The sequence below is a fragment of the Netta rufina genome (assembly GCF_964035555.1).
Source record: "Netta rufina genome assembly, chromosome: 32".
In the NCBI taxonomy this organism is placed as follows: domain Eukaryota; kingdom Metazoa; phylum Chordata; class Aves; order Anseriformes; family Anatidae; genus Netta; species Netta rufina.
Window position 1 is genome coordinate 37,400 of NC_140156.1, and position 26,130 is coordinate 63,529.

The 26,130-nt window shown below is 65.1% G+C and overlaps 2 protein-coding genes across 2 annotated transcripts; one reads left to right on the top strand and one right to left on the bottom strand.

Moving 5' to 3' along the window:
• Positions 1-394: 394 nt before the first annotated feature.
• Positions 395-10,826, bottom strand: VAV1 (vav guanine nucleotide exchange factor 1). The gene is made up of 27 exons (XM_084304006.1): positions 9,857-10,826; positions 9,262-9,378; positions 9,092-9,150; positions 8,943-9,008; positions 8,315-8,423; positions 8,135-8,224; positions 7,673-7,741; positions 7,302-7,408; positions 6,655-6,751; positions 6,058-6,153; positions 5,689-5,757; positions 5,351-5,437; positions 5,055-5,140; positions 4,516-4,648; positions 4,121-4,230; positions 3,900-4,001; positions 3,364-3,461; positions 2,924-2,946; positions 2,768-2,813; positions 2,523-2,659; positions 1,988-2,053; positions 1,744-1,775; positions 1,433-1,549; positions 1,246-1,333; positions 1,030-1,144; positions 659-807; positions 395-573 (listed from the first exon to the last, which is right to left on the bottom strand). The coding sequence occupies exons 1-27, from the start codon at positions 10,058-10,060 to the stop codon at positions 520-522; spliced, it is 2,526 nt and encodes an 841-aa protein (XP_084160132.1). The 5' UTR covers positions 10,061-10,826; the 3' UTR covers positions 395-519.
• A 1,001-nt stretch (positions 10,827-11,827) lies between these two features.
• On the top strand, positions 11,828-25,908 carry C3 (complement C3). The gene is made up of 40 exons (XM_084304095.1): positions 11,828-11,894; positions 12,547-12,739; positions 13,060-13,219; positions 13,518-13,588; positions 13,690-13,784; positions 13,868-13,950; positions 14,059-14,149; positions 14,251-14,353; positions 14,452-14,572; positions 14,887-15,002; positions 15,272-15,418; positions 16,066-16,278; positions 16,391-16,585; positions 17,003-17,164; positions 17,251-17,380; positions 17,558-17,629; positions 17,775-17,975; positions 18,189-18,300; positions 18,659-18,744; positions 19,069-19,208; positions 19,299-19,511; positions 19,819-19,885; positions 20,217-20,303; positions 20,392-20,595; positions 20,840-20,915; positions 20,997-21,156; positions 21,307-21,402; positions 21,533-21,683; positions 21,811-21,974; positions 22,329-22,487; positions 22,636-22,786; positions 23,074-23,125; positions 23,260-23,347; positions 23,575-23,664; positions 24,001-24,106; positions 24,188-24,277; positions 24,516-24,602; positions 24,900-24,983; positions 25,254-25,389; positions 25,728-25,908. The coding sequence occupies exons 1-40, from the start codon at positions 11,830-11,832 to the stop codon at positions 25,867-25,869; spliced, it is 4,959 nt and encodes a 1,652-aa protein (XP_084160221.1). The 5' UTR covers positions 11,828-11,829; the 3' UTR covers positions 25,870-25,908.
• Positions 25,909-26,130: the final 222 nt, after the last annotated feature.

Consider the following 26,130-nt stretch of genomic DNA (forward strand, 5'->3'; position numbering starts at 1 on the left):
CCTTTCTGGACATGCAGTTCCCTCCCTAGTCACTGACTCCATAACCACATCCTCCTGACCCCATAACCACATCCTTGTCCCCTACCCAGACGCCTGGGTCCCTTCCTAGTGACAAGGACCCCGTAACTTCATCCTTGCCATAAATACCTGGGTCCCTCCCCAGTGACTGTGACCCCATAAGCACATCCTCATGACCCCACAACCACATCCTTGTCCCCTCCCAGATGCCTGGGTCCCTTCCCAGTGACAATGGCCCCACAAACTCATCCTTGCCATGACACCTGGGTCCGTTCCTAGTGACGACCCCATAACCACATCCTCGTGACCCCATAACCACATCCTCATCCTTGTTTATTGCCCCTCCTGGGTTGGAGGAGGCATAAATTAATCGGGGTGGGGTGGGAGGGGGGTGGCGGGGGGGATACAGGGACCTCCAGGGGGTGGTGGTGGGGGGGGGGACAGGACATGGGATCGGGGTGGGGGACATGAGGTTGGGGACAGGACTGGGGGATCCCGCGGTCAGCAGTACTCCGAGTAATCCTCCTCCACGTAGTTCGCGGGGAACCAGCCGACCTGGGGGAGCAAGGACACAAAGAGGGGGGGTGTGAGGACCTCGGAGGGGTCCCGGGGGGGTCCTGGGGGGCTCAAGGGGCCGTACCCGCCCGTAGATCTCCCCTTTCCACCAGCCCGGGTGGCCTTTCTTGCTGAGGACGCGGATCACGTCGCCCTCGCGCAGCGTCAGCTCCGTCCGGTCGCGGGCGCAGAAGTCGTAGCGAGCCTTGGCCGAGCCGAAACTGCGCACGGCCCCTGGGGGGGGGGAAGACGGGGACGACGGTGAGACCCCCCCCCCCCCGGGCCACCTCCCGTCCCCGGCACCTGTCTCCACCACCACCATCACGTCCATCTCACCACCATGAGCCCACCACCTCCATCCCAACACCACCCATCCCATCCCACCACCACGGGGGACCTCACCCCACCCATCCCACCGCCACCCCCTCCGCCCCAACCCACCCCCCCAGGCCCTACCGGGCGGCCGGGGCCCAGCCCGGCTCTCGGGTTCCTTGAAGGGCACCAGCAGGGCCGTGTCGAGCGCCTTGAAGCAGTCTTTGAGCGAGTTGCGCTGGTAGAACTCCACCAGCTCCTGCAGACGACACGGGCCAAAGGGGTCACCATGAGCCCCCCCAGCCCCAACGGGGGTCCCCCAGGCAGCGGGGTTGGGGTTTGGGGGGCTCCAACACCCACCACCAGCCCCTTGAAGGCCTTCTTCTCGGTGAGGCGGTAGAGCCCCTCCGCCGTCATCACCTTGATGTGCTTCACCTCCGTGCGGTACCTGGGTGTAGGGACATCAGGGGGGGCTGAGCTGGTGACCCCCTTGTCCCACCCCCTCCAAACCCCAGGGGTGGTCCCTGGGGGCGTCCCCGGCCCCTACTTGATGCTGATGGCGAATTCACCGGCGTCCTTCACCCGCTGCCGCACCAGGAAGGCGCCGTCCGAGCGGGGCGTCAGGATCTGCTCGGCTTCCCCCCGCTCCATGGGGCCCGCGTACCTGGGGTGGGATGGGGTGGGGGTCCTGAGCCCCCCCAAAACAGCACCCCCCGCTTTCTGGGGTGAGCTGGGGGCTACGGGACAGCCCTGGGGATCTGGGGGCTCCTGGGAAGGATGGTGGCATCAAGGGGGGGGTTGGGGGTGATGGGATTTGTGGAGCCTCCAGAGGAGGATTTAGGGGACCCCGACACCCACCAGAGGTAGACGGAGAGATCCGGCAGTGGTGTCTGTGGGAAAGAGGCAGAGATTGGGGTCAAAGAGGGGGACAGAGGGTGACTCCCCTGAGACCCCCCCCCCCATATCCCACAGACCCCTCCCTCTCCCTCCAAATCCCAAGACACCCCAAAAATTTTGGGGACGTCCTCACAGTGCCCAGCCCTTGGGGCTCCTTGGAGCCATTTTGGGGTCTCTCAGGGGGTTTTGGGGTCCCCGTACTCACGCAGATGAAGGGTCTGACGGCGGCACAGGGGAACCAGCCCACGTCGCCGTTGACCACGTTCCTGCCCTGGGGACAAAGGACCACGGTGCTGGGGGGGCCCACGGGGGTCCCCTGGCCCCATAATGGGGTCTGTCCCCCTTGGGGGGGTCTGGGGTGGCTGTGGGAGCCTGGGGTATCTACATCACAGGGGTCCACCATGGCCATGAGGGTCCAACCCCACGGTGGGAGGGTTCAGCAGAGCTGTGGGGGGGGGGGGAAATCCTAGCAGTGGGGGGGTCGTGCCCAACCCCATAAGCATCCAGTCCAACCACAGTTCCCCAGCTCATCAGTGGGATCTCGTCTGGCCCACGGTGGACGCAGGAGGCTCTGGATTCACCACGTGGGTCCAGCACGGATTTGGGGGGCTGCCCCTCCCCACTATTGCCCACGGCGGGGTCTGTCCCCACCTTTGGGGTCAGCCCTGCCATGGCCATTGGGGTCCTGCCATGGCCTTTGGGGTCCCGCCATGGTGGCCCCGTCCCCAGAGGGTCCCCACCTGCCACCAGAGCTGCTCGGCCTCGGCCACGGTGACCTCCACGATGTCCCCAGGGCTGAGCCGCAGGGCAGGACCCACGGCCCCCGGTGGCGGGGGCACCCCCCCATAGTGCTGGGTCGCCTCCATCTTGGGCAGCCCTGGGGGAATGACAGCACACGGTGACTTTGGGGGGGGGACAGGGACACCCCCTCGACCCCCAAACACGAGGACCCAGACGTCCAAGGCACCCCCCAGCTCGGACTCACCCAGATCTCCCCGTTTCTTCTCGGGGCCCGGCCGCTGCGACTTGTTCTGGGGACCAGCGAGACCCCGATGAGCTCCAGGGGGTGACGGCACCACCAGGACCTCCCCGCTCCCACATCTGGGGCGTTTCAGCCCCTTTTCCCCCATTTCACTGTTACCTTTCTAGTTCCAGAGCTCGAATCTGGGACAGGAGAAGAGGAATTGCTCGTTAGTGGGGAATAGTTAACGCTTGCCCTGATTAACGCTTGGTGCTAATTAGGTTCCTGGGGGTGGTGGTCCTCATTAGGGTACTCCACAACGTCTACCTCCACCTGGCCTCCCGTAACGCCCTCCTCCACCCATTTATCCCACCAAGTCCTGCTCCGCCTTGGCCGTGTTGTGTCCCGCAGTGCCCCCCTCCCCATCCCGTGATGTCCTGCTCCCTCACCCCACAGCATCCCGCATCCCCCATCCCATAACATCCCACTCCCCGTCCCATAATGCCCCAGTCCCCTGTCCTATAACATCCCACTCCCCATCCCATAACACCCCCCTCCCCGTCCCATAACGCCCCCCTCCCCGTCCCACGAAGCCCCCACTGCCCCATGTCCCCTCTCACCAGCGCCGGCCCTGCCGCAGGTCCCCAGCCGCCCCAGACACTCCTTGTGTGCGGGGGCCCGGCACCGGCTGCAGCGGTACCCCTGGTAGAACGTGCCCCTGGGGGGCCACCAAGACACGGGGGGGGACACAGTCAGCTCATGGGGACACCCCTTGGCCCACCAACCTCACCCACCCGGGCTTGGCCCAGTCCTGGGCCCACCTTGGCCTTGGAGGTTGCCAATCCTTGACCCATCGGGTCCTTGGCCAACGTTGGCGTTGACCCAACCAGAAGCGACCCGCCGTGGTCTCAGCCCGCCGTGGTCTTCACCCACCGTGGCCTCGGCTCAACCAGGATTTGACCCCCCCAGGCCTTGACTCACCCCGGTCTTGCCCCACCTGGGCCTCGACCCAGTCCTTGACCCACCTTGGCCTTGACCCATGAAGACCTCGCCACCTCCAACCGCCTCCCCGGGGCCTCCCCCTTCCTCCGAGCCCCCCACCCGCCCCGTTTCCCACCCCGTGGGGGGATGTGGGGTCACGATTCTGGTCGCCCACCTCAGCAGCATCTGGCAGGCCTTGCAGGACGTGGTGTCCTCGAAGGAGAACATCTGGAAGTCGTGCCCGTCCGCCAGCGCGTGCTCGGGGAAGATGTTGGAGCTGGAGAGAGACGGGGAGGGGGGGGATATGGGTCTAGTGGGGCAAATCCGTGCCCCTCGAGGCCACCCAACCCCCCCGGGGGTGCAGGTCCCCCCGTCCCGAGGTGTGGGGGCACCTACAGGGCCATCTCGAACTGCTCCAGCCACTTCTTCTTCAGCTCGCGCGTCTTGAAGAAGAGCTCGTAGCCCTGCAGCCCGGCCGTGTCGATGAGCAGGAAGGTGTGGGTCCACTGCGGGCACGGGGGGAGGCCGTCGGTGCCCGGGACCACCAGACCGGGGCATTTGGGGCCACCAGAGCTGGGTGTTTGGGGCCACCGAGGCCCTGGGCGCTTGGGTTCTCTGGGAGGACACCGAGGTTCCTTGGGGATTTGGGCCCACCAAGGACCTGAACTCTTGGGTCCACCAGACACGGACACCCTGTAGGGTCCCAGATTTTGGGGTTCACCGGACCCGGACACCTTGGCAAGAAGACATCTGGGGCCGTTTTTCTGGGGGACACCCAGGTCTCATGGTACCTTCTTGCCGTCACGGGGGCCGAGGCCACCGTCCCGCAGTTGGTGGCTCTGCAGGTCCACGACTTCTTTGGCCTCGTAGGAGTCCCCCCGGCGCTTGCAGATGATCAGGGCCTTGTCCAGGAGGAAGCCGTACCTGGGGACAGGGACAGGGGTGGCACCGGGTCCCCCCAGAGCCCCTCGTGCCCCAGGATGTCCCCACCCTGCCCTGGAGTGGCTCCCGTTCTGTGCCCTGCTCTGGGGACAAGGGCGTCCCCAGGGTGTCCCTGTTAGGGTCCCTATTTTCCGATGTCCCCATTGCGTCCCTGTCCTGTCCTGGTGTCCCCATGGTGTCCCCGTGATGTCCCCGTGGTGTCCCTGCAGTGATCTCACAGAGTCCCCAAATCCTCATGGGTGTCCCCAAGGTGTCCTGGTGGTGTCCCCAGGGGTGTCCCCATGCTCCTGTTTCCACCAACGATGTCCCTCTTGGTGTCCCCATGGTGTCCCCATGTTCTCGTGGTGTCCCCATGGTGTCCCCACGGTGTCCCCGCGCCCCGTCCCACCTGTCCACCTTGGAGCGCCGCTCAGTGCTGGACACCTTCAGCTCCCCGTCGATCTTGGGGCGCCCGAACTGCGCCAGGGACTGCGGCTGGGGGGGGGGACACAGGAGGGGACATCACTGGGGGGCACTGGGGGGGTCCCAGGTGGGCCCCACCACATCGTGGAGGCAAAGCTGAACACGCAGAGGGACCAGGAGGGGCTGGGGGTGCCGGGGGGGGGGCGTGCCAGGGGAATTTGGGGTGCCATAGAGGGGTCAGGGGGTGCTGGGGGGGTCAGGGGGTGCTGGGGGGGTCCCCACCATGTTGTGGAGGCAGAGCTGGACGCTGGTGAGCTGCTTCAGGGTCTCGTTGTCCCGTTTGACCTCATTCACACACTGCGCCAGGTCCTGGGGGGGCACCAGTCAGACACCCCTGCACCCCCCGGGACCTCCAAGACCCCCCTCCGAGATCCCCAAAATCCCCCCAGGAGCCCCTCGCACCCCAAGACCCCGCCCAGAACCTCTCCAAGAGCCCCCAGAATCCCTTTGAGACCCCCCCTGGACCTCCCAGCATTGCCCAGACCCTCCAGGACCCCCCCCAGACCCCTCAGAACCCCTCAATGCCCCCACAGGACCCCCCCAGAAGCCCCGGCCCCCACCCTCATGGCATCCAGGGCTGCCCGCAGCCTCTCCCTCTCGGCCGGCTCCGGCGTCAGCTTCACCAGCTCCTAAAGGGATGGGGGGGGGGACGGACAGGGCTGGGTCATGGGTGTGTCCCCCCTCCCAAGGGACTCGGCTGTGCCCCCAGGGGACCCAGGCGTCCCCTTGGATGGGACCCAGGTGTCCAGGTGTCCGTCCCCCCCCCCTCAAGTTATCCAGATGTACCCCAAGGGACCCAGGTGTCCCCAGTTGTCCCCCACCCCAAGAGATCCTTTGATCCCAAGGGACCCTGGTGTCCCCCACCCCAAGGGACCCAGGTGTCTCCCAAAGGACCCGGGTGTCCCCGGGGGTGTCCCCGGCGAGCAGACCTGCAGCAGGAGGTGGTACTTGAGCACCCGCTGCATCGGCACCATCAGCAGGTCCCGCAGCGAGAAGCGCCCGTTGTTGGCTCGCTGGGAGCACTCCTGGGGGGGCACGGGGGGGGCACGGGGTCACGAGGGGTCACAGAAGGTCAGGGGGTGGCCAGGAGGTCATGGGGGGTCAAGGGAGGGGTTAGAGGGGTCATGGGGTTTAGAGGTTGGGGGGGGGTTATGGTGTAATGGGGGGTAGTGGGGGGGGGAAGAGGGCTAAGGGGGGCTGGGGGGGGTGTCCCATGGGGTTATCGGGGGTCACAAGGGATGGGGGGGATGTGGGGGTCACAGAGGGCCTGGGGGAGTCTGAGGGGGGATGGGGGGGGTCAGAGAGACCAGGGGGGGCTCAAAGGGGATTGGAGGGGGGGGTCACAGGGGTTTTGAGGGACTGGGGGGGTCCCAAGGGGAGGGGATCCTGGTGCCATGGGGGGACAGGGGGCTGTGTGGAGATAGAGGGGGTCCTGGGGGGGGTCAGGGGGTCCTGGAGGGGGTCAGGGGGTCCTGGGGGGGGTCAGGGGGTGCAGGGGGGATTTGGGGGGGGGGTCTCGCACCCACCTGCAGCTTCATGCGGAGGTCGGTGCCGGTTGCCAGCTGGTCCAGGCGCCGGGCGGCCGCCTCCACCTGGCTGCAGTAGCGGCCGTAGAGCAGGAACCTGCCGGGCCCAAAAGCGGCCAAATTCACCCCAAAACCCACCCAAAATGTAGCCAGGACCCAGCCAACGCCCCGAGTTGGAACCAAAATGGATGAAGTTGGACCCAAACTGTGGGGAATTGTGTCCAAGGTGGAACCCTGATGGAGATGAAATTGGGCTCGAAAATCAGACCCCAAATGGGCAGAACTGGACCCAAAATGGACCTGAAATTGGACCCTAAATGGGTGGAATTAGACCCAAAATGGGCCTGATGCTGGACCTGAAATCAGACCCAAAATGGGCAGGAATGGACCCAAAGTGGATGGGATGGGACCCAAGGTGGGCTCCCTGTTCCCCAAGGATCCCCCCATTGTCCCCTAGGACCCCCAGATGCCCTCCAGGATCCCCCAGGACCCTCCCAGGACCCCCCAAATGCCCCCCAGACCCCCCATTACCCCCCAGGACCCCCCCAGGAACCCCCTAATGCCCTCAGAACCCCCCCCCATTATCCCCCAGGCCCCCCTCAGACACCCCAAACACCCCAGGACCCCCCCCCCCCCAGCCCCCTCACCTCTCCTTGTAGGCGAGGAAGAGGGGGGGCAGCCCGCGGCCCCCCCCGGGCCCCCCCACTGCCCCCCGCAGCTCCCCCAGGAAGAGCCGGTGCAGCTGCAGCAGCTCCTGCGCAGATGGGGGGGGTCAGTGCCAAAATGGGGACCCCCTTTGGGACCCCCCCTACTGGGGTTCCTGGGGGGAGGGGGAGTTACTGGGAGCACTGGGAGGGGTAACTGGGAGTCGCTGCGCCTAATAGGAGCACTGGAAGGTCTGCTGGGAGTACTGGGAGGGGTTGCTGGGGGTTAATGCAGTTACTGGGAGCGTGGGGAAGGGTAACTGGGAGGACTGGGAAGGGTTACTGGGAGGACTGGGAAGGGTGACTGGGAGCACCTCGATGTTGATGAAGATGCTCTCCAGGTCTTGGGGCTGCAGGAAGTGCTTCAGGGGCCGCAGGAAGTGCTGTGGGCACTGGGCTTACTGGGAGCACTGGGAGGGGGGACTGGGGGCGCTGGGGAAACCTGTCCTTGCGCCCCCTTGTCCCCGTGTCCCATCCCCTGCGTAACCGCCCCCATCCGTGCCCCCCCATAGTCTGTACCCCCCTGTTCCCCTGTCCCCCCCCAAATGTCCCCAACCCCCCCCATTTTCCACCCCATCCCCCTATTCCCCCGTGTCCCCCCCAAATGTCCCCATGTCCCCCCCACCCTTTTACGTCCCCATATTTGCTCCCGCGTCCCCACATCCTCCATCCCCCCAAATTGTCCCATACTGCCCCGTGTCCCCCCACACCCCCCCATGTCCCCCACCCCCCCCCGAGCTCCCCACGCCCCCCGTGCCCCCCGTGTCCCCCCCCACCTGGCAGATGGACTCCAGGGTCTCCGTGTACCTCTCCTCCGTCTGCCGCAGCTCCTGGAGGCAGCACAGCCTCCGGTCCACCTCCACCTTCTGCAGGGGGCAGCAGGACACGATGACACCCAGCAATTGGGGGAGGGGGTCCCAGGCACCCATGGGTGGGGGGGGGGGGGGAACGCTCACGGTGGCCGGGGGGGGCTCCACCCGCATCAGGTCCTCGTAGATCTCGTCGCCGTCGTCCCTCTCGGCCTCCACGCAGTCGTAGAGGTCGTCGTCCTCCTCCGCCGTGTCGCTGCGTGGGGACAGCCCGCTACCCCCCGCACCCCAAAACCCCCCCCCCAGGACCCCCACCCCACCCGAATAACCCTAGAAACCACCCCAAAATACCTCTGGGTGCGCACTGAGCGTGCCCCCAGTCCCTATCCAAGTAACCCCGGAGCCCCCAGTGTACCCCCTCCAAGGAATCTCTGGGTCCCCCAAGGTCCCCCAGGAATCTCTGGGTCCCAATCACAAACCCCCGGGTACTCTGGAGGCCCCCAAATAACCCCTAAATTGCCCCAATAATTCCTGAAGGACACCAGAGCACCCCCTGAGCCCCCAAGGACACCCCAAAACCCTCCCAAACACACCTCGAATACACCCCAAAGCCCCCAGGACCTCCCAGCGCCCCTTAAGACCCCCCTGGTGCCCCTAAAAGCCCCTAAGACCCCTTAACATTCCCCACCCTCCCTTAATACCCCCCGAATACCCCCCGACACCCCCCCAGTGACCCCCAAAGCCCCCCCAGACCCCCCCAACCTGCCCCACTCACTCAATGAGGTCCGAGAGGCCGCTGTAGATGTCATCGTCCCCAACGCAGTCCTCGGTGGGGAAGGGTCTGGGGGAGGGGACGGGACACAACGTGGGTCCCATGGGGACCACCTGGGGTTGGGGGTCCTGGGGGGGGTCTCCTGCACTCACGTGAAGCCTTTGCTCTGGGCGATGGGGGTCCAGGACAGCGTGGACAGCGTGTCGATCACCTGGGGACAAGGACGGGTCACCGGGGGGGTGGTGGCCGGGTCATTGTGGGGGGGGGGTAGGGGGGTGGCCGGGCACCTGGGGGTCCCCAGATGTGTCCCCAACGCCCCCACCTTGCCAAAGTCCTGGACGTCGAAGAGGTCGAAGGCGCCGAAGAGGCGATGCTTGGGGAGCCCGAACTTGTCGGCGCAGGCGGTCAGGAAGGTGCGGATGTTCCTCAGGCACAGGAACTGCGGGGCCACGCGTCACCGTCACCCCCATTGTCACCCCCATTGTCACCCCCATTGTCACCTCCACCCCCACGGCCACTGCCACCCCCCCCCAGAACTTTTTCGGCAGCGTTTTGTCACTGCCACGCCATCGTCACCAGTGTCACCACTGTTGGCCCCATGGCCGTGGCCATCAACCTTGTTGTTGTGGCCATGGTCATTGTCACCCCAATGGTCACTGTCACCATCAGTGTCACCCCCATTGTCACCATCACCCCATTGTTGCCATCACCCAATTGTCATCCTATTGTCACCGTCACCCCCACTGTTCCCATCACACCCCCCACCATCACTCCCCCTCACACCACCCCTGTCATTGTCACTGTCCCCATCACCCCCATTGGCCCCAGCACCCCAAAGCCCCCTCCCTGGGGCAATTCCTTCCCCGCTCCCTATTCCCCCCCCACACTTCCCGGTGGTTTCTCGCCCCCGGTCCCACCTGTGACATCTGAGGGCGGGGGCAGATGTCCCGGGGGGGCACGGCGCGGGGCAGGAGGGCGTTGAGGAGGTGGCAGAGCAGGACCCCATCCCGCAGGGCCTGCGCCAGGTCCCACACCTGCCCCCCGGGGCTGCTGGCCCGGTGACCCGCGGGGAGCACCCGCGCCGCCACCAGCCAGCGGGCGCACTGCCGCCACGCCTCCATGGCCCTGGGGGGGCACAGCGGGGAGGGGGGGGCGGTGGGGTCACGTCTGGGGTAGAGGAGATGGAGGTGGGTCCCGGTGGGGTCACGGCTGGGTTGGAGGTAGATCCAGGAGGGGTCACGGCTGGGTTAGAGGTGGGTCCTGGTGGGGTCACGGGTGGGGTGGAGGTAGATCCAGGTGGGGTCACGGCTGGGTTAGAGGTGGGTCCTGGTGGGGTCACGGGTGGGGTGGAGGTAGATCCAGGTGGGGTCACGTCTGGGTTAGAGGTGGGTCCTGGTGAGGTCACGGGTGGGGTGGAGGTAGATCCAGGTGGGGGTCACGTCTGGGGAGGAGCTACTATGGTCGAGGTCCAGGTGTGATCACTTCTAGGGAGGAGCTGGTGGAGACGGGGTCCTGCTGGGACCAGTCCTGGGGAGGAGGCGATGAAGGTGAGGTCCTGCTGGGACCTCTTTTGGGCAGCAGCAGCAGCAAGGATGAGGTTCTGGGGCGCGACCCCTTGCAGAGAGCAGCCGGCGGCGACGGGATCCTGGTGGGACCGATCCTGGAGAGGAGCCCACGGCGCTTGGGGGGTCCTTGCCCCCCCAGAACGCCCACGCCTGGGGAGGAGATGATGGCGCCGGGGCCCCGCGGCGCGGCCGTGGGGAGGAGCAGGAGGCGACCTTCGTCTTCCTACCGCCGCCACCACGTCCGGGGGGGGGGGGGCGCCTTCCTTCCCCCTCCGCTCCCACGTCTCGGGGTGGTGGTGGTGATGGGTGGGGGTCCGGTGGTCTCGGGGACCCCCCGCCCGGGGGGAAAGAGGGGTGGCGGGGCCCGACCGAGGCCTTGGGATGGCGGGGGGCCGGAAGGCGTCGGAGCGGGGTGCTGCGCCTGCGCCCCGGTGGGGCCGCGGGGGGTGACGGGAGCGGGCGCCCGGATGTCGGGCTGGGGAGGAACTGGCACCCTTGGGTCCCCGTGGGGCCCCACCGGCACGGCTGGAGGTTGAGGGACCCGGGGGGGGCCCAGATGGATGGGGCGGTGGCCTGGTCCTGGTAATGGTCCATGGGGACCCAGGTGTGGGACACGGTGACCTGTCCTCGTCCATGGGGACCCCCACGGGGGTGAGCGGTGACCCAGGCCCCCAGGGACTCAGGCGCCCAGGGGATGGTGACCTGGGACCCCCAGCCCCCCAGGTGTCCCAGGATGGTGACCCAGATCCCCCAGGGACTCAGGTGCCCAGGGGATGGTGACCTGGGACCCCCAGGGCCCCAAGTGGCTGGGGACGGTGACCCAAGATCCCAAGGACTCCCAGGTGCCCAGGGACAGTGACCCAGGACCCCCCACTCCCCGTCGTGCCCCGTATCCCCCCCGTGTCCCCCCCTTGCTGTCCCTCCCCTTGGCGGTGTCGCAAGGGCCGTGGCCCCCCGCCAGCCACCTTCCCCGAAATGAGGAAGGACCTGGGCCTCCCGGCAGCCCCTCCTCTTTTTTTTGGGGGGGGGCACACACATGGGTGCCCGGCTGTCCTTCCCCACCCTTATGCCCCCCACGGGGGTGACCCCCACATCTCAGCCTCCCCCCACCCCAGCTCCAGCCCCCCACCCAGGTGGACCCTCCCCCACCCTGCTGTGCATGGGGTGACCCCCCCCATGTCCACGGGGTGCTGGCATGGGTGGCCCCAGGGTGGTGACGTGGGTGGCCCCGGGCATGTGGGTGTGGGTTACCCATTAACCAGTGGCGCGGACATAAAGGGACCCCCCCCCGGCCCCACGTCCCCGTCGCTGACCCCCCCGCAGCCATGGGGCCTCGGGTGCTGCCCCTCATCCTCCTGCTGCTGCACGCGGCCCCCGCCCCCGCACAGATGTGAGTCGCCCCCTCCCCACCCATGGGACACCCCCCCCCATTAGGAACCCCTTTTCTGGGGACCCCACCACCCATGGGACACATCCACCCATAGGGCCCCCACCCTGGGATCCTGCAAGATGACCCCCCCCAGGGACCCCAATATCTGTCAGGCCCCCTGACCTAGACCCCCCCCCACCTCAGATGGGACCCCCATAGTGGAGACCCCCATGGCAGAGAGCCCCCACCCCCAGATCACCCCTCCCCCGTGGCCAGGACCCCCCTATCCCAAATGAGACCCCCACGTACAGGATCCCCACCCCACGTGGACCCCCCCCCACCTTTCTGGGACTCCCCTGGGAGTGGATGCTGGAGGGCAATGGGGGGATTTGGGGGTGCAATGGGGGGATTTGGGGGTGCAGTGGGGGATATAGGTGTATGATGGGGGGATTTGAGGGTGTGATGGGGGATTTGGGGGTGCCCCAGGCCCATGGGGCGGATCAGGGGGTCCCCAGGGTGCTGAGGGGGCACCAGTCGGGATCTCCCCAGGGAACTGGGTGCCGTGGGGTCCCCAGGGTGGTTTCGGGGACAGAGCGGGGGTGCTGCGGTGGGGCAGACTGGGAGAAGCTGGGGCCATGGCACAGCCCCCCCCCTCATGATGGATGTCCCCAAGGGTGACGATGGTGACGCCGGCGCTGCTGCGGCTGGAGACGGAGGAGCAGGTGGTGCTGGAGGCGCTGGGGCTGTCGGCGCCCACCGAGGCCACCATCCTGGTGCAGGACTTTCCCCAGAAGCGCCAGGTCCTCCACCAGGTCCGCAGGCAGCTGAACGCCACCCACGGCATGATGACCACTGCCACCATCAAGGTCTGCCACCTCCCCGCGTGTCACCTCCCCGCCGGTCACGACCCCTCCTTGCTCAACCCCGGGGAGGGCTCAACCCTATACGAGACGGCGGAGAATCTCCACAGGGCTGGTGGGGCCTGGGGGAGGATGGCAACAAAGGGGCCACGAAGGGGCTGTCACCCTGGGGTCCTTGGGGACAGCTGTCCCAGGGTCCTTGGTGACAGTCGCCCCGGGGTCCTTGGGGACGGTCACCTCAGGGTGCTCAAGGGTACGTCCCTGTCCCCTGGGTGCCACCCCGTGTCCCTGTCCCCTGGGTGCCACCCCGTGTCCCCTGTCCCCAGGTGCCTGCCAAGCTGCTGCCGTCGGTGGCGGGGAAGCAGTACGTGGCGGTGACGGCGCGCGTGGGCCCGGTGACCGTGGAGAAGGTGCTGCTGGTGTCCCTGCAGAGCGGCCACATCTTCCTGCAGACCGACAAGCCCATCTACACCCCCGGCTCCACCGGTCCGTCCCGGGGCGCTGGGTCCCGTCGGGGGGTCCTTAGGGGGCTGGGTCCCCGCCACGGCACCTTGGGGTGCCGGTGGGACCTCGGGGTGCTGGGCTCCAGCACCCATTTGGGGCCGTTCTCTTTATGGCCCCTCTGGGGGTCCAGGACCCACGTGGGGACCTCCCCGTGATGTCCTCGCTGCATCCACGCGGGGACATCTCCAGAGGGCCCCAGCACCCGTTCTGGGGTCCAACACTCGTGTGTGGATGTCCCCACGATGTCCCCCTCACCCTGTCCCCCGTGTCCCCTCCCCAGTGCTCTGCCGTTTCTTTGCCCTAAGCCACTTCATGGAGCCGGTGCTCAAGACGGTGATCGTGGAGATCAAGGTGGGTGGCTGCTGGTGTCACGGGGACGTGGTGACATGGGGACGTGGTGACAGGGGGACACGGCCACCCATCTCACCATCCCCAACCCCACGTCCCCACAGACGCCCGACAATGTCATCATCAAGCAAGTGCCCGTGTCCTCCCCCAAGAAGAACGGGATCTTCTCCCTCAACCACAACCTGCCCGAGGTGGTCAGGTGGGTGCCCCCCCTCCCAAAATGTCCCAGGCACACCCCCGGCCCTGTCCTTGTCCCCTCACCCTGTCCCCCCCCTCTTCCAGCCTGGGGACATGGACCATCATAGCCAAATTCGAGGACTCACAGGAACAGGTCTTCAGCACCCAATTCGAAGTCAAGGAGTACGGTATGGCAGGGTAGGGGGGGCTCCAGATTTGGGGGGTCCATTGGGTGTCCCCACACCAGTCCCCTCGGTCCCTCGTGCCCCGGTGGACATCGGGTGTCCCTTCCGCAGTGCTGCCGAGCTTTGAGGTGACCCTGGAGCCCGAGGAGAAGTTCCTCTACATCGACAGGAAGGAGAATTTCCGCGTCTCCATCACAGCCAAGTGTGTGTGGGGGGGGTGGGGACACCCCAAAACGGCGTGGTGACATCGGGTGGCCGTGAGGAGGATGGACGGTGACGGTGACAGAGGCGGCTTTTCCCCAGGTACCTGTACGGGAAGCGCCTGACGGGGACGGCCTTCGCCCTCTTTGGCGTCATGGTGGATGAGGAGAAGAAGAGCATCCCCCAGTCCCTGCAGCGCATCCAGGTGGCCCTGTCCCCATCCCTGTGCCCTGTCCCCATCCCTGTCCCTGCTGAGCCCCCTGTCCCCATCCTGGTCCCCGTCTCACTGACCCCGTGCTGCAGGTGGTGGATGGGGACGGGGAGGCCTCGCTCTCCATGGACACGCTGCGGCAGCGATTCGCCGACGTGAATGAGCTGGAGGGACACTCGCTCTACGTCACCGTCACCGTGCTCACCGAGTCGGGTACGCAGGGGGGACGCGTGGGGACAGCTGGCACGTGTCGAGCCACGTCCTGTGTGTGTCTGTCACGGTCCTCGGTGACGCGGATGGGTTTGGGGACATATGAGGATGTGTGGGGTCATAGGAGGATGGGGCCAGTAGGGACGGGGGGCTGGGGACAGCGAGGATGAGGACACATGGGGTTGGGGACAAGGAGGATGAGGACAGTGTGGATGGGAACAACCAGGGCCATCTGAGGTCGGACAGGGCTGTCCCCTGGGGGACGGGGAGCCCTGGCCCGTCCCCAGGTGACATTGCCATCCCCGTGGGCACCGCAGGCAGTGACATGGTGGAGGTGCAGCGCACTGGCATCCACATCGTGAAGTCCCCGTACACCATCCACTTCACCCACACCCCCAAGTACTTCAAGCCGGGGATGCCCTTCGACCTGACGGTAACGGCACCGGGGGACAGGGACGGGGACCCCAGTGGCACCAGCGTCTTCTGCATGGGGACAGGGGAAGCCCAGGGGTCTGTGGGTGAGGGGACCTGGGACCAGGGTCTGTCCCTATGCCACGTCCCTGTGCCACCTGGATGCCACCTGGGGGTTGGGGTCTGTCCCTGTGCCACGCTGTGTCCCCATGTCACCTCCCTGTGCTGCACCCCCCTGCTGGGTCGTGTCCCGGTGCCACGTGTCCCATGCCCATACCGCATCCTCCGCAGGTCTATGTCACCAATCCCGACAATTCCCCAGCTCCGCGCGTCCGCGTCAAGGCCGAAGGCTTCCAGGGCCTCGTCTCCACCCAGCGCGATGGCACCGCCAAGCTGGTCCTCAACATGCCAGCCAACAAGGACTCCGTCACCATCACCGTGAGTGGGGACGGGGACAAGGACCTTGGGGGTTCAATTCAAGATGTCCAGGGTGACAAAGGACCGTGGGCAGCACTGAGCAGGGTCCAGGACAGTAGGGTTGGGAGACCAGGATGGAGTAGACATCCACGGTGGGGCCACGTGTCCGAACTACTCCAGGTACCGTTGACAAAGGACCAAGATGGCCATAGCTATGGGGACATGCATGGCAGAGATAGCTGTGGTGGTCAAAATGTCCAGAACGACCCAGGACCAGGGAATGGTGTTCTTGGTCACCGTTGACAAGGAGCAGGGTGGCTGGCGTCAGGGAGACTGTGATGGTTGGGGTTGACCAATTGGGTTGACCAAGTCCTCCAGGGTGACCCAGGGCCAGAATGGTCAGAGACCAGCATTTGGACCCAAGGGGACCGAAAACCAAGATGGCCAGCATCAAGGGAATCAGGGTGTCCAAAACATCCAGGATGGCTGAGATGACCAGGGAAGACAAGGACCAGAGCAGTGAGGTCAAGGGGACCAGGATGGCCAAGACCTCCGTGATGGCCAAGTCGTCTGTGGCAGCCAAGATTTCCACGGTGGTCGAGACCTCCATGGTGACCCCTGCCCAGGTTCCCTGTTGACCAAGGGCTGCCGTGTCCTCCGTGCTGCAGGTCACTACGGACCAGGCAGACCTGCCGCCCGACCGCCAGGCCAAGCAGAACATGACTGCCGAGGCGTACAAGAGCCAAGGTAACTCCGGCAACTTCCTCCACCTGGCTGTAGGGGCCAGCGAGGTGCAGCCCGGTGACAACCTCCCTGTGAACTTCCACCTCAAGAGCAACACCGATGCTGTCCGCAAATCCGTTTCCTACTTCACCTACCTGGTAGGCACGGCTGGCTTCTGCCACCCATCCGACCCCGTCCCAGGGCTCTGGGTGTCTGGGCACCCACCCACCCTGGGCACCCACCCACACGGCCTTCTCTCGCCCACCGCAGATCCTGAACAAGGGGCACATCGTCCACGCGGGGAGGCAGCCACGCGACGGTGACCAAAGCCTGGTCACCATGTCGCTGCCGGTGACGGCCAACCTCATCCCTTCCTTCCGCATTGTGGCCTACTACTTCGTGACGCCCAACGAGATCGTTGCTGACTCCGTCTGGGTTGACGTCAAGGACACCTGCATGGGCAGTGTGAGCGTCTCCACCACCCCAGGGGTCGGGGGGGGGGCCATGGGGGCATTGGTTGGCCATTGGAAGGGGTTTAGGTGGCCCTTGAGAGGGCGGGGTGGTCCGTGATGGTTTTGGGTGGCATTAGGTGATTTGGATAGCCCATGGGGGAATCGGGTGGCCCATGAGGGGGTCGGCGGTTCTAGGGGATCTTAAAAGTCCTTGGGAATCCTGGGTGTCCCATGAGGGCCTTGGACATCCCATGGGCATCCCATGAAGGTTTTAGGTGGTCGATGGGTGGCCCAGGGAGTCCACTGGTGGTCCAGATGTCACCTCTGGAGGACTCCAGCAACTTGTGGGGGCACCCAAGGGGCAGCTCTTGGGGCTGTCGAAGGCTTTTTGGGTGCCCCACGACCTCAAACCTGCTGTGTGCCCCCACAGCTGGTAGTGAAGGGAGCGACAGAGGCTGACAACCGGGTGCACGAGCCTGGGACACCCATGCGGCTGCGCATTGAGGGTGACCACAAGGCCCACGTGGGGCTGGTGGCGGTGGACAAGGCCGTCTTCGTCCTCAGCAAGAAGAACAAGTTCACCCAGACCAAGGTGGGCGCCCGGGTTCCCCTCCCCGCTGTCCCCACCACTCCTGGGTGACAGCAGTCGCTGTCACGACCGTCCCTTGTCGGCTCCAGGTCTGGGACACGGTGGAGAAGAGCGACATCGGCTGCACCGCCGGCAGCGGCAGGGATCACATCGGGGTCTTCGCGGACGCCGGCCTCAGCCTGGCCTCCAACGTGAACATCAACACGCCGCAGAGATCTGGTAGGGGACACGCTGGGAATGGGGACAGCCTGGGGTGACGCCAAGGTTGGGGATGTGACATCCTTAGCCTTGGGTTGTGTCACCCTGGGGGTGGGGGAGGTGACTCCTTGGGGAGGGGGATGTAGCCCTCAGGGTTTGGGGCTGTGGCACCCTGACCCGAGTCCCCTCTGTCCCCAGAAGTCCAATGCAAAAAGCCTGCGAAACGCAAGCGCCGCAGCCTGCAGCTCATCGAGTACAAAGGCCAGAAGGGTAGGTGGCCCTGGGGACACCAGGTCATCCCGTGGCCCCGGGGACACCAGGTCGTCCTGCGGCCCCGGGGACACCAGGCTGTCCTGCCCTCGCTGCGGGTGCTGGAGGGTCCCGGGTCCTGAGGGTGCCATCTGGGTGCTGGCAGCGGCCGAGTACACCGACAAGAACCTGCGCAAGTGCTGCGAGGACGGCATGAAGGAGAACCTCATGGGCTACAGCTGCGAGAAACGGGCCACCTACATCCTGGACGGCAACGCCTGCACCCAGGCCTTCCTCAGCTGCTGCACCTACATCAAGGGCATCCGCGACCAGAAGCAGCGCGAGTCCTACCTCGAGCTGGCTCGAAGCAAGTGCCGGGCAGTGGTGGGGTGGTGGCAAGGCGTGCTGGTTGGGCAAAGCCGGAGAAATGCTGGGGTGAAGGCTGGGGGAAGCTTCACCGAAGCTTGGGCAAGGGTTGGGCGATAGAAGGATGGTGCTGGAGTGGTGCTGGGGGTGATGCCACCCCCACCCAGGGCTGGGGTCCCACAGCCCTGGTTGAGGGGGCTGCTGCTACCCCCAGGCGAGATGGACGGCGGCTTCCTGGACGATGAAGACATCACCTCTCGGAGCCTCTTCCCAGAGAGCTGGCTGTGGCAGGTGGAGGAGCTGACAGAGCCACCCAACGAACTGGGGTGAGCCCCACAACCTCGCCCCAGCACTGCTGCCACCCCGGCCTGGCTTGGGGCCATCACCACCCCGCGTCCCAACCTGGTGATCCATCACCTCTGATCCATCACCTCTGATCCATTTACCTCTGATCCATTTACCTCCAAACCCCCACTTGCCCAGCCTGGGGACCAGATGTGACCCCCTCAGTAGACTAGGGCCCCGTATGCCCCCCTCCTGCTGCTTTGGGACCAACTATGACCCCTTGATCCAGCTCAGTGGTCACCTACACCCCCCTGGTCCAGCTCGGTGGCTCTTTACACCCCTCTGGCCCAGCGTGGGGCTAGCTGTGACCCCCCCCTTGGTGGTTTGCATCCCCTCCAGCATCTCCACGAAAACACTGCCTGTATACCTGAAGGACTCCATCACCACCTGGGAGGTCCTGGCCGTCAGCCTCTCCAAGAAAAAGGGTATGTGGAGGGATTTCAGAGGACCCAAGGGGTTCCCCAAACCTTGGGGGTGGTCTCTGGGACTTGAGGAACCCCCAGAATTTGGAGGGGTTACTTGGGCTTTGAGGGGTGGGGGGGGTGTCTCCAAAATCGTGGAGGGATGTGTAACTCTGGAGAGAGATCCAAACTGTGGGGAGATCCGTGGGACTTGAGGGGTTCCTCACACCCGGAGGGAACTCTGTGAGGTTTGGGAGATGTCCCAAAGCCCTGAGGATATCCCTGGGACACAAAGGGCCAAGTGGGCTCGTGAGCTTGAACCCCACCTCCCCGGGGACCGCCGTGCAGGGCTGTGCGTCGCTGACCCCTATGAGATCACGGTGATGAAGGAGTTCTTCATCGACCTGCGCCTGCCCTACTCGGTGGTACGGAACGAGCAGGTGGAGATCCGCGCCATCCTCTACAACTACTGGAAGAACAAGATCAAGGTCGGTGGGTGGCCCACCCCTGGGCTTTGGGGTTCGGGGGGTGTCTGTGGCCACCGGACCCTCACGGACAACATCTTTCTGTGCCCGCAGGTGCGCGTGGAGCTGATGTACAACCCGGCCCTGTGCAGCGCCTCCACCTCCAAGGCTCGCTACCAGCAGATCTTCGATCTGGAAGCCCAGTCGTCGCGCGCTGTGCCCTTCGTCATCGTGCCCTTGCAGCTGGGGCAGCATGACGTGGAGGTGAAGGCGGCCGTCTGGGGCAGCTTTGTGTCCGATGGTGTCAAGAAGAAGCTCAAAGTCGTGGTGAGTGGGTCATCGCCGCTCACGGTACCTCTACTGTGCAGTGCCACCTCGGTCCCCAGCTCTTCCCGGTCCTCTTGATATCCCCACGGTATCCCCATCAGCACTTCATCCTGGTGTTGGTACCCAGGGATGAAGGATTCCCCATTCAGGATGCCCAAGGGTGGTCTCCTGGGGGCTCTCCCAGTTTGTCCCATGACCTTCACGTGCTGGTTTGCACTGGAACACCTCTCCTCACCAACCTGGGGAGGCTGGGAAGGGGTAGCTCAAAACCAGCCCAGCCTTGAGCATTGGCCTCTCACCTCTGCAGCCTGAAGGGATGAGGCTGGAGAAGACAGTGAAGATAGTTGAGCTGGACCCAAAGACGAGGGGACACGGTGAGTGGCCCCTGGCCGGTCGTGGGGACGTCTAATCCTCATGGGGACGCTGAGCGGGGGACAAGGGAAATTGGGAAATCCTGCCGTGTGTTTGGGGCATGATGGATGGACCACCAAGAGCAGGACTTGAGCATCTTGGGGGACAGGGGACTTTCTGCTATGGAGCTGGGGAATCCTGGGGGACCAGGGACACCCAACTGTGGAGCAGGGGCATCTCAAGGGAAGAAGGACACCCTGATACGGGTCTGGAGCAGGGCCGGGTCACCTCAGGGAAGGGGGAGATGAAGCATTTGGGGCCACCCACCTCCATCCTGGCCTCCCTGCCCCGCAGATGGTGTCCAAGAAGTGAAGGTGACGGCAGCAAACCTCACCGACATCGTCCCCAACACAGAGTCCGAGACAAAAGTCAGCATCCAAGGTGACGGCAGGGGAGAGGGAACGCCTAGGGGTGGGCTGGGAGGGGGCAGGACGCTCCGGGCCTGACACCATCCCTTCCCATGGCCCAGGCAACCCCGTGTCCATCATGGTGGAGAAAGCCATCAATGGGGAGAAGCTGAAGCACCTCATCGTGACACCGTCGGGCTGCGGGGAGCAGAACATGATCGGGATGACACCCACCGTCATTGCCGTCCACTACCTGGACAGCACGAACCAGTGGGAGAGCCTGGGGGTCGACCGCCGCGCCGAGTCCATCGCCTTGATTAGAAAGGGTAGGAGCATCCCCAAACGGATACGAGCATCCCCGCGGTCCCCTCCTTTGGGGTGCAAAAAGTCACCGTCACCCAAGGGGGTAAAGCAACTTGCATCTGTGGGGAGGACATGGCTGGAGCGCTGCCATTTTGGGGATTTCTAGAGCTACTGGTTTGCACTGGGATGTGCACCAGAGTGGGGGCTGGCGGTCTGAAGCTACCCCTGGGTGTTCCTTGCTTTGGCCAACTGCCCTCTCCTCACCAGGTTACACCCAACAACTCGCTTTCCGGAAAGAAGACAGCTCCTATGCTGCCTTCACCAACCGACAATCCAGCACCTGGTGAGGGTCCCATTTCCAGCTCATCCCTGGGGGGTCCAGGTGATGGGACTGGACGTGACGGTGAGGTCCCCCTGCCCCCAGGTTGACAGCCTACGTGGCCAAGGTCTTTGCCATGGCCATCAAGATCGTGGACATCGAGCCAGAGGTGGTTTGCGGGGCCGTCAAGTGGCTCATCCTGGAGAAGCAGAAGCCAGATGGGATCTTCCAAGAAGATGCTCCTGTCATCCATAAGGAGATGGTGGTATGGTGGGACCCAAACCCTACTCATGGCCAAACCCTTTGGCTCAAGGATGGGCTTTTGGGATGAGCTGGGGGGGAAACTGCACCGGGAAACGGGAACGAGTGTTGTGTGGACGTAGATCTGAGGTTTTTTCCCCGTTTCTTTATGCAGGGAGGCTACGAGGGTGCCGAGCCGGAGGTGTCACTGACAGCGTTTGTCCTCATCGCGCTGCAGGAAGCCCGGCAGATCTGCAAGGACCACGTCAAAGTGAGTAGCCCAGCGTGGGGCAAGGGGAGGCAGCGGGCACCCCTTGCACAGGAGGGCGGCGCTTCGAGGCACGGTGCCCAACCCTTATAGCAGACACCTGAGAATCCAAAGCGCCAACCTTTCTGCTCAGAGCTTGGAAGGGAGCATCGCCAAAGCCTCCGACTACCTTTCCCGGAGGTACCAATCGCTGGCCCGACCCTACACGGTGGCCCTGACCTCCTACGCCCTGGCCCTGTCTGGGAAACTCGACAGCGAGAAATTCCTCATGAAGAAATCCAAAGGTGATGTCCCAACGGGGTGGGGGGGACGCACCCAAGGCAGGGGGGAGGGGAGTTATGGGTGCTGGTGGGGGGTGGGGATGACAAATTGCCACCAAGGGTGGGTTTTGAGGGCTCGGTGTCGCCCCAGAGGGAAACCGCTGGGTGGAACGCAACGCCCACACCTACAACATCGAGGGGACGTCCTACGCGCTGCTGGCCCTGCTGCAGATGGAGAAGATGGAGCTGACGGGAGCGGTGGTCCAGTGGCTGTCCCAGCAGAACTACTTCGGTGGTGGCTACGGGTCCACCCAGGTGGGCTACAAACCTCCCTGGCACCCTTGGGTGCTGCTCTGGCCCCCACGGCCATGAGGGAGTGGAGGTTGGTGGGGGGAAGAGGAGGGGTTGAGGGCTTTGTTGGGGGGCTGGGGGGTCACTGGGGACCCCCAGGGACATGGGGTTCCCCTGGGGACCCCTCCGGACCCTGAGGGTCTCCAGGGACGTCTCTCAGGGTCCACCTCTGGTCTTTAGGACCCCCCGAGAGTCTTCAAGTGACACGAGGTGGCTCCAGAACTTGGGGTGACCTCGGCTTCGGGGCCATCCAGGAGGCTCCGGGGACGCCCCAGGCGGTGTCCCCAAGCCGTGGTGACACGGGCGGTGTTCCCGCAGGCCACCATCATGGTGTTCCAGGCGCTGGCCCAGTACCAGGTGTCGATGCCGCGGCAGCTGAAGCTCAACCTCGACGTGTCGGTGCTGCTGCCGCGCCGCGCCAACGCCATCACCTACCGCATCGAGAACAGCAACGCCCTGGTGGCGCGCTCCGCCGAGGTACCGGCACCCTCAGCACCCTGCTCAGCACCTCAGCGCCCTGTCCCCTCCGTGTCCCGGTGTCCCTCCGTGGCCCGGGATGCCACATCCCCTCCACATCCCTCCCGGAGTATGTCCCTGTCCCCCTCCAACGTCCCTGTCCCCACAGACCAAGCTGAACGAGGACTTCACGGTGAAAGCTTCGGGCACGGGCAAGGGGACGATGACGGTGGTGACCGTCTACAACGCCAAGGTCCCCGAGAAGGAGAACAAGTGTGACAACTTTGACCTGCGGGTGGACGTGGAGGATGTGAAGATGGGTGAGTCCCCAGGTGTCCCCCATGTGTCCTCTTCTTGCTCCCACCGGCCACTTCCCACGTCTCCTCCGTGTCCCCTCATGTCCCCTTCCACGTCTCTCATGTCACCCGTATTCCCATGTCCCCCTTCTATCCTTCTCCACATACCCCTGTCCCTCCAGATCCCCATGTCCCCTCCAGGTCCCTCTGGGTCCCTTCACCCCCCTCCTTCCCCCCAGTCCCTCATTGTCCCCCCGGCTTCCTCCTGTGTCCCCCACGGGTGGCAGCAGTGTCCTTATGTCCCCTCACAGGCAAGGAGCCGGAGGGCATCATCCGCTCTGTCAAGATCACCATCTGCACCAGGTGGGAGGCGATGGGGACATCCGAGATGTTGGGGACAGCAGGGACATCGGAGACAGGGAGGGGAACGGGGCTGCCGGGAACAGGGACACCAGGAACGAGGGACAGGGAGGTGGCCTCATCCCGGTCCCCCGCAGGTACCTGGACACCGTGGATGCCACCATGTCCATCATCGACGTCTCCATGCTCACGGGCTTCTCCCCGGACATGCAGGACCTGAAGAGAGTGAGTGCAGGGACATGGGGACACGTCTGGGGACACCTGGGAGACATGGGGCCTGTCCTCCTGTCCCTGTGCATGCCCCTGTGTCCCCCGTGCCCTTGTGTTCCCACGTCCCCGTGTGTCACCGCGTCCCCGTGTCGCTCTGTGCCCACGTGTCCCGGTGTGGCCGCGTGTCCTCGCGTGTCCCTTCATGTCCTGTGTGCCTGCTGTCACCGTGTCCCCATCCCCAGCTCTCGGAGGGCGTGGAGCGGTACATTTCCAAGTTCGAGCTCAACCAAGTGCTGTCGGACCGCAGCAACCTCATCATCTACCTCGACAAGGTGGGGACGTGGGGGGACGTGGGGGACGTGGGGATGGGGATGGGGATGAGGTGGGACCGTATGGAGATGGGGACGGGGACAAGGATGGGATAGCATGGAGATGGGGACAGCAGAGGGACAGGGACAAGGAAGGGCACAGGCTGGATTTGGGGACATGTGCAGGGACAGGAAGGGGACAGGGATGGGGATGAAGCTGGGGACAGGAACAGGGATGGGTCACACGGTGACAAGACAGGGACGTGGGTGGGCATGGGGACGGGGCCAGGGCCAGGCTGGGGGCTGGGGCGCTGCCTCCCCGTCCGGCTGACTGCTGTCCCTGTCCCCGTGCCCCCCCAGGTGTCCCACCAGGCCGAGGAGTGCATTGCCTTCAGGGCCCACCAGCAGTTCCAGGTGGGCCTGATCCAGCCCGCGTCCGTCACCGTCTACAGCTACTACAAGATCGGTGCGTCCCCGTGTCCCCTGGTGTCCCCTCGTGTCCCCTTGTGTCATCCCTGGGTCCCCTCATGTCCCCGTGTCCCCGCAGACGACCGCTGCACCCGCTTCTACCACCCGGACAAGGACGGTGGGCAGCTGAAGAAGATCTGCTACGGGGACGTGTGCCGCTGCGCTGAAGGTGACAAAAGGGACACGGGGACGTGGGGGCAGAGCCCGGGTCACACCCCCACCGTGATGGGGGCACGTCGTGGCCACGATGGGACAGGTCATGGCCACGTTGAGACATCGTGGCCATGAAGGGACACGTCGTGGCCATGGTGGGACAGGTCATGGCCACACTGAGACATCGTGGCCATGGTGGGACGCGTCGTGGCCATGAAGGGACGTGTCACCGCCCTGTCCCCGTGTCCCTGCAGAAAACTGCTTCGTGCGGCAGCAGCAGGACAGCCCCATCACGGTCAACCAGCGCATTGAGCGTGCCTGCGAGCCCGGGGTTGACTACGGTGAGACGCGGGGGACACGGGGACAGGGGGACAGGGGGCACGTGGGGTGAAACCGGGGGATGGTGGGGCACAAGGGGGGAACGTGGGGGACATTGCGGGTGTGCGAAGGGGGACGTGGGGTGACACGGAGACAGGAGGGGACGTGGAGGGACATGGGAGGGAAAAGAGGGGACATTGGGACAGCAGAGCGAGACGCAGAGGGACAGGAGGGGACGTGGAGGGACTCGGGGAGGAGAAGAAGGGGCAGAGGGGCCTGCTGCCGGGGGGAGGGTGACGTGGAGGTGTCCCCGTCCCCAGTGTACAAGGTGAAGCTGGTGGAAATGGAGCAGACGGCATCGCACGACAACTACATCATGACCATCCTCTCCGTCATCAAGATGGGTACGAGCACCCCGGGGCCCAGGGGATGAAGCCACCCTGAGGGACGCAGGAGGGGTCACCGAGGGCTGGGGACGCCCAAGGGTGCTGGGGACACCCATGGCTGGTCCCTGGGATGGGGCCACCCACAGCTGGTAACTGGGTGATGCCACCAAGGATGCCATAGCCCCCTGGGGAAGGGGTCCCCACGGGGGGACAATTCAGAGCAGGTGTCCCTGGGGGGCTCGGGGTGGGGGTGACGTGTCACCTGCGTGTCACCCCTCCCTGGGACAGGCACTGACGAAGACCCAAGTGGAAGCAACCGGACCTTCGTGAGCCACCAGCAGTGCCGGGACGCTCTGAAGCTCCAGCCTGGCCAGGACTATTTGGTCTGGGGGCTGGCCTCCGACCTGTGGGTCACCGGCACCCGGTAGGGACACGGGGACACGCGTGGGGACGGGGAACGTGCGTGGGGATGGGGGAACGTGCATGGGGACAAGGGACACGGGGATGAGCCCAGCCAGGTCTGTGTGCTCTTGGTAGCCACCAAAGGGTGTGCTGCCAGTCCCGGGACACGCATGGGGACATGGGGAGATAGGGAGGGACATGGGCACATGGGGACATGGGGACACTGACCCCTGGGCACCCCCCACTGCACCCTGAGCTTCTCCGGTGTCTCGTACAGGGTTGTGCACCCTATGGCACCCCTCACCAGAGTGCCAACTCCCTTCTGCCCCGTGACCCCTCTTGTCCCCCCGCTGTCCCCAGCTTCTCCTACCTCATCGGCAAGGACACGTGGCTGGAGACGTGGCCGTCGGAGGTGGCCTGCCAGGACCCCGAGCTGCAGTCCCTCTGCCAGGACTTTGTGGAATTCTCCGAGGCCATGACCATCTTCGGGTGCCCCTCCTGAGCGGGTGCCCCCCACCCATGGGTGCCCCCACCCTCCTGTCCCCTGTTACTCTCTTTTTTTGGGGGGAGTTAAAAATGTCCTTTCTCACAGCCCGGCTCTGGAGGTGTCACGGGGGATGTGGGAGCGCCGTAGGGGACAATGGGGCTGTGGGGACTTCATGGGTGTCATGGGGACATCACAGGGGACGGTGGGGTTGGGATGATTCCAGAAGGGATGACGGAGTCATGGGGACACTGCAGGGGACGTGGGGGCTCTTTAGAG